The 11,725-nt window shown below is 39.4% G+C and overlaps 1 protein-coding gene across 1 annotated transcript in view; it reads left to right on the top strand.

Moving 5' to 3' along the window:
- Positions 1-1,156: 1,156 nt before the first annotated feature.
- Positions 1,157-11,725, top strand: part of nubp1 (nucleotide binding protein 1 (MinD homolog, E. coli)) — a 42,792-nt gene continuing 32,223 nt past the window's right edge. The window contains exons 1-3 of the mRNA XM_072693340.1: positions 1,157-1,301; positions 3,167-3,271; positions 3,571-3,704. Coding sequence (XP_072549441.1) covers positions 1,271-1,301; positions 3,167-3,271; positions 3,571-3,704 — 270 coding nt within the window. The 5' untranslated portion in view covers positions 1,157-1,270. The remainder of the gene's footprint in view (positions 1,302-3,166; positions 3,272-3,570; positions 3,705-11,725) is intronic.

The following is an 11,725-nucleotide window of genomic DNA, read 5'->3' as shown; positions in this document are numbered from 1 at the left end:
TATTCAGTGTATTTCTGTACATTTAGTGTATTATCATATACTTATTTCTATATATTCAGTGTGTTACTGTACATTTAGTGTATTATCATTTACTTATTTCTATATATTCAGTGTGTTACTGTACATTTAGTGTATTATCATTTACTTATTTCTGTATATTCAGGGTATTTCTGTACATTTAGTGTATTACCATTTACTTCTACTGTACAGTACAGTGTATTACTGTACAAAATGATTAATTGTTACATAATTACATAACATGTTAGTAATAAATACCTAATACGCAATTCTCTCTACTGAATTATTAACTATAATATTAGAAATGATAATAATCTATATTAACTATCATAATTTATTAACTATAATATTAGTTATGAATGTTGGTGTAGGTTGCATGCAAGCAGTCCAGTTGGGTTAGCAAGACCAAGACTGCTAACCGAGCTACCCTAACTAACCCCCCGTTCGGAGGCTGTATAACACTGCTATACACAAACAGAAATAGTTCTAGTTATTTGTTATTAGACATATTTAATACATTCAGGGTTCATATCCTGTAGTCTGTACTCTTCTAATATACTTCTACATACCACTACTAGTGCTTCTACTACTAGTAATGGAAATAATAATATTAATACATGGTATTTATTATAAATGATAATAATAACAACAATAATAATTCTATTATTAATTGTTATCATCATAACTATAACTCTCCGCTTGCAAAGGTTCTCTAATGAGGCGATTTAGGTGTTTACTACCCTCTCTTTGTAGTCAACACTATGGCCAAATCTCAAATGCGTCCCTGCTCAGTACACTAGAAAAGCTAGTGCACTAGAAGAGTAGCGGAAGTTGGTGTATACAAAGCAAATAGTGCCCTGTGTGTCCAATAAAGAGACACACAGCCTAAGACTATATTACAAACTACTATTTCTTAATCATATACTGCATTTTACGCGGGCTAGAAGTCGTCGTTTTATGACCTACGTAGTGCACTACATAGGGAGCAAAGAGCCGTTTGATATTCGGCCATTGATGTTGTTTCTGCAGCCCTAAATAGCTGCTGCTGGGATAGAATTCACGCATTTCGGGATATTACAGCAGGTTCAGGATCAGATCTGCTACATCCCCCCCCCACCCCCCACCCTCACGATGGGGTCTAAAACAGTTTGACAATATGAAAATAAGCTGAATTACACGAATCAGCGCGGAACGGTTCGCGGTGAACGCCGGTCCTACGGGGACTGAGTTGTCCAGCGCACCGGGCTGAGAGATGGCGGACGTTCCGAGTGATGCTCCTGAACGTGAGTTTTAGCTTAAGTTTTAAAGTAAAAGCGGGTTAAATTCACACTCTCTGCCTCTCCTATTAAAGTGTGTGTGGGCTTAGGGAGAGATATTCGACCGTGCTCTGCTATTCACACCCTCGCTTCTTCATAAAAGTGCATTTATATAGTGCTGCTGTCATCTCACTGAGTTTAGCTTTCAGCTCAAGCTTTAAACGTCTAATATCGTTCATACACACACACACACACACACACACACACACACACACACACACTCACTCATACACACACACACTCACTCTCTCATATACACACACTCTTATTTACATATGTGGTGCACTGTCAAACTCTTTTTACTGACGTCACATGAACTTACTGGCCATTATATTGGAAACACCTGCCTTGTGCTTCCTCTCACTGGCCACTTTATTAGAAACACCTACCATGTGTTTCCACTCACTGGCCACTTTATTAGAAACACCTACCTTGTGCTTCCTCTCACTGGCCACTTTATTAGAAACACCTACCATGTGTTTCCACTCACTGGCCACTTTATTAGAAACACCTACCTTGTGCTTCCTCTCACTGGCCACTTTATTAGAAACACCTGCCTTGTGCTTCCTCTCACTGGCCACTTTATTAGAAACACCTGCCTTGTGCTTCCTCTCACTGGCCACTTTATTAGAAACACCTGCCTTGTGCTTCCTCTCACTGGCCACTTTATTAGAAACACCTGCCTTGTGCTTCCTCTCACTGGCCACTTTATTAGAAACACCTGCCTTGTGCTTCCTCTCACTGGCCACTTTATTAGAAACACCTGCCTTGTGCTTCCTCTCACTGGCCACTTTATTAGAAACACCTACCATGTGTTTCCACTCACTGGCCACTTTATTAGAAACACCTGCCTTGTGCTTCCTCTCACTGGCCACTTTATTAGAAACACCTACCATGTGTTTCCACTCACTGGCCACTTTATTAGAAACACCTACCTTGTGCTTCCTCTCACTGGCCACTTTATTAGAAACACCTACCTTGTGCTTCCACTCACTGGCCACTTTATTAGAAACACCTACCTTGTGTTTCCTCTCACTGGCCACTTTATTAGAAACACCTACCTTGTGCTTCCTCTCACTGGCCACTTTATTAGAAACACCTACCTTGTGCTTCCACTCACTGGCCACTTTATTAGAAACACCAACCTTGTGCTTCCACTCACTGGCCACTTTATTAGAAACACTTGTCTTGTGCTTCCACTCACTGGCCACTTTATTAGAAACACTCGTCTTGTGCTTCCTCTCACTGGCCACTTTATTAGAAACACTCGTCTTGTGCTTCCTCTCACTGGCCACTTTATTAGAAACACTGTTTTTCCACTCACTGGCCACTTTATTAGAAACACTGTTTTTCCACTCACTGGCCACTTTATTAGAAACACTTGCCTTGTGCTTCCTCTCACTGGCCACTTTATTAGAAACACCTGCCTTGTGCTTCCACTCACTGGCCACTTTATTAGAAACACTGTTTTTCCACTCACTGGCCACTTTATTAGAAACGTACTTAGTGATGGCTGATTGGCTGGCTGAGCTGCTATTGCTGGATAATTACTCAGTGGTAATCAGTGTATAATCTGCTCAGGTATGAACTCTGTAAACACCCAGTGATTGTTAGGCTGGCAGGTTGGCACTATTCTCCTGTGCAGCTTTGCCCATTTTACTCTCACAGAAAGCAGAGCTCATCTGCCAGAGGTTGCTTGTTTCATTTGCATTAACTACAGCATGACCAGAACATCTGTATTCTGATCTGAAGTTTAAACTACAGATGAACTATAGACGCTGATACTGTGGTAAGTTTAGGCTTAAGTGTTTTGCTTTGTTTGTTCTCATAAGACTGTCCGGGCACCACCAGTGAGCAAGCTGGGAAGTCTTCGGCATGCCAGGGGTGTCCCAACCAGACAATATGTGCCTCTGGTGCCCCCAAAGCTCCAGACCCAGGTATCCCCCCTGTTCTTTTCTCTACTCAAGTGCTTGACTGGTAGTTTACAGGTCTCCAGAATTTCCTCACATAGTCAGGTTGTGTATTACATTGGTGTTACTATGGTTAAGAGGTGCTGTTATGCATGATGTGAGTAATTGACGCCAATAATGTCCAATAAATTATCAATAATAATCACAATAAACAGGTTCTCCAACGAGCAGGTCTGAGATATTATAAAGTTAGTGCTTTTCAAAGGCAAGTGTTTGTTGATCTGGTGAAGATCTGGGGAAACATCGTGTGTCTCTCATCTCTGTAGCCATTGAGGAGATCAAGTTGAAGATGGCCACTGTGAAGCACAAGGTTCTAGTTTTATCAGGGAAAGGGGGCGTCGGCAAGAGCACATTCAGTGCACATCTGGCTCATGCTCTGGCTAGTGATGACTCCAAAGAGGTAAGCTTTGTTTCACCTCTGTTTGTTGTGGGCAGATCCAGATGTCCAAGATCCAATTAATTATTATTATTATTTTTATTTTTTTCATAAAGTAATTACATAAAAAGTAATTAGTCAATACTTTCGTTTTAAAAGGTCGATTTTCCAAACATTGGTTTGAAATGTTAGTTTTAATTTGGTTTAAATTGGTTTAAAAACTCAGTTTGAAATATTAGTTAAAATGTTATTAAATGTGAGTCTGAAAGATTTATTTGAAATGATGGTTTAAATTATTGGTAGAAATTCATTCTAAGTATCAATCTGAAATATCAGTTTTAAAATTGATGAATGAGCCCTAATACTCTACTCACACAACTTGCACATGCAACCATACTGTACCGTACTCTTTAACTTTCTTTATTTAGTGTTTTTCCTTTACTTAGCGAGTTTAGTGTATATACATATATTTTTTATACATATTCTGTTTCTTTTTATATTGATATTTATAAGATCATGTCGGTAAGTGGAGAAACTTCAACGAAAAAATTTCATTCTACAGTGTAACTGCTTGTTTCTGCTGTGCACATGACAAACTCTTCAACTTGCAGAGAATACAGCAATGTAGTCCAGGGTCATTTTTACCTTTTGTTCTTCTGGAGTTTAATAAATACATGAAATATTGGTCTGGAGTATCGGTTTGAAATGTCGGTTTTCGAAATATCGTTTTTCAAATATTGGTTTGAAATGACTGTGTTCAAAATATCGGCTTTCAAATATTGGTTTGAAATGTCGGTTTTCGAAATATCGTTTTTCAAATATTGGTTTGAAATGACTGTGTTCAAAATATCGGCTTTCAAATATTGGTTTGAAATGTCGGTTTTCGAAATGTCGGTTTTCAAATATTGTTTTTTAAATATCGGTTTGAAATGTCGGTTTTCAAATATCGGTTTGAAATGTCGTTTTTCAAATATCGGTTTAAAATGTCGTTTTCAAAATATCGGTTTGAAATGTTGTTTTTCAAAATATCGGTTTGAAATGTTGTTTTTCAAAATATCGGTTTGAAATGTCGGTTTTCAAATATCGGTTTGAAATGTCGGTTTTCAAATATTGTTTTTCAAATATCGGTTTGAAATGTCGGTTTTCAAAATATCGGTTTGAAATGTCGGTTTTCAAATATCGGTTTGAAATGTCGGTTTTCAAAATATCGGTTTGAAATGTTGTTTTTCAAAATATCGGTTTGAAATGTCGGTTTTCAAATATCGGTTTGAAATGTCGGTTTTCAAAATATCGGTTTGAAATGTCGGTTTTCAAATATCGGTTTGAAATGTCGTTTTCAAATATCGGTTTGAAATGTTGGTTTTCAAATATCGGTTTGAAATGTTGGTTTTCAAATATCGGTTTGAAATGTCGGTTTTCAAAATATCGGTTTGAAATGTCGGTTTTCAAATATTGTTTTTCAAATATCGGTTTAAAATGTTGTTTTCAAATATCGGTTTGAAATGTCGGTTTTCAAAATATCGGTTTGAAATGTCGGTTTTCAAATATTGTTTTTCAAATATCGGTTTAAAATATTGTTTTTCAAATATCGGTTTAAAATGTTGTTTTCAAATATCGGTTTGAAATGTCGGTTTTCAAAATATCGGTTTGAAATGTCGGTTTTCAAATATTGTTTTTCAAATATCGGTTTAAAATGTCGTTTTCAAAAAAACGGTTTGAAATGTCGGTTTTCAAATATCGGTTTAAAATGTCGTTTTCAAATATCGGTTTGAAATGTCGGTTTTCAAAATATCGGTTTGAAATGTCGGTTTTCAAATATTGTTTTTCAAATATCGGTTTAAAATGTTGTTTTCAAATATCGGTTTGAAATGTCGGTTTTCAAAAAAACGGTTTGAAATGTCGGTTTTCAAATATCGGTTTGAAATGTTTTCGAAAAGTTTTGAAATATTGATTTGAAATATTAGTTTGGAAAATTGCTTTAAAAAGTTTTAAATAGTGGTTTAAATGTTTTACATTGGTTTAAAATTGGTTAAAAACCTCAGTTTGAAATATTAGTTAAAATGTTATGAAATGTGAGTCTGAAAGATTTATTTGAAATGATGGTTTGAATTATTGATAGAAATTCATTCTACGTATCGATCTGAAATATCAATTAAAAAATGTAGCGGCAATTATTTCTGCTTTGTTGAGAAATCCTGCAGTGCAGGAACTGCTGCACCAGGGTCAATCATAACAGGCTAGTGCTTCTCCAGAAAGAGCAGAGCTTCTTCTCCATGCTGTATGACTAAGCTGTAGCAGCACAGAGAGAGATAGAGAGAGAGCTCTGAAGGCTCTGTGCTGAGTTCAGTGAGGAGAGTATGGTCCTCACTGCAGCTTTGCTCTCCTCTGAGGCTGCGAGTTGGGCCCGCGAGCGCTTTATTGATCTCATCTCGGCCGTAATAGGGCTGTCAGCGGCCGTCCCGCGAGCTCCGTTTACCTCTTGGCAGCTCATGGGCTGGAATAATCTTTAATCCCTCAAACAATTTAAATCGCACGGCCCAGGGACTTCCACATTGTAAAACGCTCTATTGTTGCCTGACGTCCAGAATGGTAAAAGTAATGGAGTCTTAAGCACTTAAGCGGTTCACTTCCAGTGCATCCCTGCGTATTAAGGGGCTTCGCTTCCTTCTGCTTCTGCTGGACCTTCTGCTTCTGCTGCTTCTGCTACTGCTTTCTATTTTTTATTACATTGAAATTTTGATGTCTTGCCTGCTCAGTTAACCTATAAAATTTCATAACTAACTCATAACTAAACGTTACCCTCTCTAGTTAAAACACAAAAAAACAACCCAATTTTTAGTCATTTGAGGTGTTTTTTTTTTTTAATTAATTTTATTTATTTTAATTTTAGTTTTTAGAAACTTGCAATAGAAAATGAATAAATATTAATGTGGGGGTGTCCTAACTTTTTCCTCACAAGAAAATTGCATTTCTATTAATTACTTTTCATAAATGAAGTTTAAAGACATTTCTTCAGCTGCATGTGTGTAGTTATACGGCCAAAATTTCTCAATATTGTTCAAATGAAGATCTGAAGTCTCTATATTTAAATATGTTTAAAAAAATAGGTTTTCATAGGGTGTCCTAATGGTTTCACATGGCAGTTTTATGCATATGTGTGTTTTTTTTTTTTGTTAAATTAGCTGTAATTACCTATGAATAGACATATGGTTAATAATTATACTACATGTATCCCAAACAGCTTTTTGCAGGCTTTGAATACCTATGGATTTTTCTGAAAGAGCAGCCAGAATCTTGAGGAAATCAAAAATGTTAATTTATTATGTAATTAATTAATTAAATCACTAAAAATACAGGGAAAGGTCCCATATGTCTTTCTGCAGCTGATCAATCAATGTCCAGCCTTACTATTAGTCACGCTTCTCCAGTGTGAAGAAAAAAGTGAAATAGTTGTAAATAAATAAATAATACAAATAATAAATAATAAAATAAATACATTTATAATAAAAAATAATAAATAGTTTGTGGGGATTTATAACTATCAAAGCTGTACTAGGCCAAACCACAAAGAAAACCACAATATAAACAAGAAGAAAATTGTATTTTTATTTTATTAAACGAGAAGAATTTGGTATTTGTATTTTTTGTTTATTTTTTTAGGTAATATTTCGTTTTATTAATCACTGTTTGCCTGTTTATTAAAATGTTTATAGCCGGATTTTTGTGGAGCAGTGGTACCGTGTTCTCTGGAATGATGGATGATGCTCCATTCAATACTTTTGAGATGAGTTGGGGGGGTGATCATCCCACATCCTGGCCTCACTAAGGCTTTTGTCGCTGAATGCAATCCAATCCTCACAGCAATGCTCCTCCAAAATCTAGCAGAACGTCTTCTGACAGTTCCTCCAACAAAAGCAGGAGCAACTCTTTTCAACACCCTTGATTTCAGAAGATCCTTGCAACGAGCAGGTGTCCCTTTTGTCCATATAGTGTATAATACATGTGGGACATACGCAGAACCTGAAGACCTAACACTGCTGAAAAACCAACCCAGACATGTGGAATAAGGGTGTCCCCTAAGTGTGGCTTTCCTATTTCACATTGACCCCTGTGACCCGGGAAAGGCTGTGAATAGAGAAAGTGAGCGTGATTAGCAACTTCCTGTCTCTGTATATTTGGTTTTATTCACCCTTCCTGTTGATAAAAGCTGGGAAACAGCAGGGAAGTGTTGAGTGTGCTCCCAAACACTCATGCACACACCCACAGTTGTTTATTATGTCTGTCTCTCATACAAATACATGCAACATCCCACTGGTGCTGAAGGAGACCACAGCGATTAGCCAAGGCTAGTGTGGCTAGCTGTGATTGAATGAGTGCACTCTCTAGGAATCTGTTCATCTGCGTCTGTTCATCTGTTCTCATGTCACTAATGTGTTGCTTTATGGTAGCAGTCCAAAGGGAGGGGAACGGGGTCCTGCACAAACATTGACTTTGGCTTTGGACATTTGCACTTTGGTCTCCAAGGTGTGTGTGTGTGTGTGTGTTTTTGTGGACTGCAGTAGATCCAGACAGCCTGTCCTGCTGTTGCCATTTCACAAAGACTGAAGGCCAACCTACTCGACCCATTTAACCTTCCACCTTCCAGCGTGAAGTCTCTTACATTACTGATCTGGTTCCAGTGGCATTTACATTTACGGCAGACGTTCTTATCCAGAGCGACTTACAAAAGTGCTTTGCTATTTACTCAAGAAAAACCTCAGCTAGTTAGAATAGTCTAATAGTTCAAAGATACCTCTACGCTTTAGACATTACTAACACAAGTCAATAAGGTGACCATAATACTCTGCTATTCGTCCAAGTACTCTCAGAAGAGGAGGGTCTTCAGTCTGGGTTTGAAGACAGCGAGCGTTGGACTCTGCTGTTCGGACACCCAGGGGAAGCTCGTTCCACCACTTCGGTGCAGGACAGAAAAAAGTCTGGACGCTCGTCTTCCGTGGATCTTAAAGGATGGCGGGTCGAGCCGAGCCATGCTTGAAGCTGGAAGGGCTCTTGCTGCGGATCGGCTTTTGACCATCGCCATCAAGTACGGAGGGGCTGGCTGGTCCGTTCTTGGCTTTGTAGGCCAGCGTCAGGGTTCTGAATCTGATGTGGGCAGCTACAGGAAGCCAGTGGCACCTGTGTACAGGTGTGGTCTACATATTAGGCCGCAAATGAACAGTGAACAACCTAAACTGATGGAAGCAGGAAAATTGGGTAAGCATACGAATCAGAATTAGATTCATTGGCCATTGTTTTTAGTGTCTCTGTCTATAGTATCAATATAATATACAGCTACTCTGCATATAATTTACATACAGTACACAGTATACAAAGAACAGTAGTATACACAGTATACAACACTAGACAGATATACAAATATTGTGCAACCACAGCAGGGTAAACATGTGTGAAATGCAGTAACTGTTGGATAAGAGGGATAATGGTGTATCAGTAATGTAATCTATGGCCTGTAGCTGATAAAGGAAGTGAATCAGCTGTTGAGGAAGGTGATGGTCTGAGGGTAGAAACTGTTCTAGTACCTGACATATGTCTTAATGGACATAGTTTTTTAGCGTCTGCCAGACAGGAGCAGCTGAAAGAGGTAGTGACCAGGGTGCGAGGAGTCCGTCTTCTGGTTCTTGAGCAGTACAAGGCCCGAATGAAGGGCAGAATCTGAATCTGAGACAAAACGACTGGATCAGAGCATTTCCTTTTGGGTGTACCTTGGATGCGATGGTCAGAGTCTTTCAAATGTGCTCCAGGAAGGTCAACGAGTAATTGGCCAGGGCTTACAAGGATCCACTGCTAAGGTATTGGTAAAAGGCACCACAGGAGACCTTCAGAGGTCTTGTGGAGTCCGTGCCTCGATAAGTCGGAGCTGTTTTGGCGGCACTAGGAGGACCTACACGACATTTGGCAGGTGGTTATGGCTGTTATGACTGATCGGTGTATAAGGAAGCCAAGCCTCATAGTTTTGAGGGAACCAGGGATGGGTTTACAGGCAGGGTGAGGGTTTGACGTTATTATTATTATGGCGTTATTAAGTACATATTAGGTCAAATCGAATTTCAAGGGCTATACACATGGTCTCTTTCAAGGTCTCAGTCTGTTTGTAACCTAAGAATGAGCTCGTTCTCCAGCAGTCCCAGAGAAAGGGTTGGAAAACAGAGAGTGTAGAATTTATGGAATACACCAAAACATTGGCGCAAATTCGGCATCGGTGATTATCTGTTAGGACAGAACAGGAAAGCATAACTCTCAGGTCTGGAGATGTTCCTGGATGGAGATGATGTTTTTCTTCTTCTCTTGGCTGGATTTGGTCGAACAACAACGAAAGCCGGGTGTAATTTCAATCTACGGATCCAAGTGAGCTTCTCAAAGGCTGAAGGTAGCTATGAGAGAATCTTCTGAATGTTGATTAGTCTACTAGGCACCTCAGCCAGGCAGAGTAACATCACATCAGGCCACAAGGGGGCAGATGAGAGCTGGGTCAGGAGCATTTGAGACACCATCCAGGTGTGATGCATTATTAACACACTTAGCACAGGTGCCAACCACAGAGTCTATTTGCCCAAAGCTCCTGAGAGTTAAGTGCTTTGCTCTAGGGCGCAGCAGGGTAGCTTTAGGGTATTATCAGGAGGGATCACCTCCGTGACCCCTCGGTTCATAGCCAAATACTCCAACCCCTCACCTGTCAAATGGAGTATGCTCAGCAGTATGTGGGCCTTTCAGTCAATTGCAGTTTTTAGAGAAGGTTCTGAAGCCTCTCCTTTCTGCAGCCTTCCTGTAGGAGGTTTTGGTGTAGGCTTCTGTCTGAGGTGTTGGAGGTTAAGGAATCAATATTTCGCCACAGCCTCTTCACCTCAGATGGTTGGGAGCTCCAGACACACTGGCATGAGGCGAAGGAAGGACGGCGGGATGTGTCGGGCATCTCAATAAACATGCTCTTGACATTTTTTGCCTGCAGTAAGAGCGAGTGATGTCAGCTCAGATTTATTATATTATTATACTTTTCCCATTGGTGGAAGAAAGAAACGTAATTCTAGGATGTACTAAAAACATTGAAGAACTCTTAAATTGGTAAAGAACCTGTATATCAGTTATATTGGTGATGAAGGTTTTTGAGAAGGTTTTGAAGGTTCTTCACACCCATGCATCTCTATTACAAGTTTTTTTTTTAATGGAAACAAAAGTGGTTCTTCTATGGCATGGCTCAAAGAATCACTTGAAGATGAGGCAGGTGACACACCTGAACAGAACGCCATCTGTATGGTATGGTGGACGTTTTCAGATGTTCTTAAAGTGAGGCACCAATTTCTAAACCTCAGACTAAACAGCTTCAGGTCTCGAACAGGGAAACACCACAAGTACAGTCATATCTCCACTGTTGACTATAACATGAAATGAGCTATGAGGCTCATCATCCTCCTTCTTGTTCTCCTCATCATCATCCTCCTTCTTGTTCTCCTCATCATCATCCTCTTTGTTCTCATCATCCTTCTTCTTGTTCTCCTCATCATCTTCCTTCTTGTTCTCCTCATCATCTTCCTTCTTGTTCTCATCACCATCTTCCTTCTTGTTCTCATCATCATCATCCTCTTTGTTCTCCTCATTATCCTCCTTCTTGTTCTCATCATCCTTCTTCCTGTTTTCCTCATCATCATCCTCTTTGTTCTCATCATCATCCTCTTTTTTTCTCCTCATCATCCTCCTTCTTGTTCTCATCATCATCCTCCTTCTTGTTCTCATCATCATCCTCCTCCTTGTTCTCCTCATCATCCTCCTCCTTGTTCTCCTCATCATCCTCCTTCTTGTTCTCCTCATCATCCTCCTTCTTGTTCTCATCATCATCCTCCTTCTTGTTCTCATCATCATCCTCCTTCTTGTTCTCCTCATCATCCTCCTTCTTGTTCTCCTCATCATCCTCCTTCTTGTTCTCATCATCATCCTCCTTCTTGTTCTCCTCATCATCCTCCTTCTTGTTCTCCTCATCATCCTCCTTCTTG

The sequence above is a fragment of the Salminus brasiliensis genome, chromosome 12 (genome assembly GCF_030463535.1).
Source record: "Salminus brasiliensis chromosome 12, fSalBra1.hap2, whole genome shotgun sequence".
Lineage (NCBI taxonomy): Eukaryota > Metazoa > Chordata > Actinopteri > Characiformes > Bryconidae > Salminus > Salminus brasiliensis.
The sequence above is the reverse complement of the archived record's forward strand: the minus strand, read 5'-3'. Positions and strand labels throughout refer to the sequence as shown.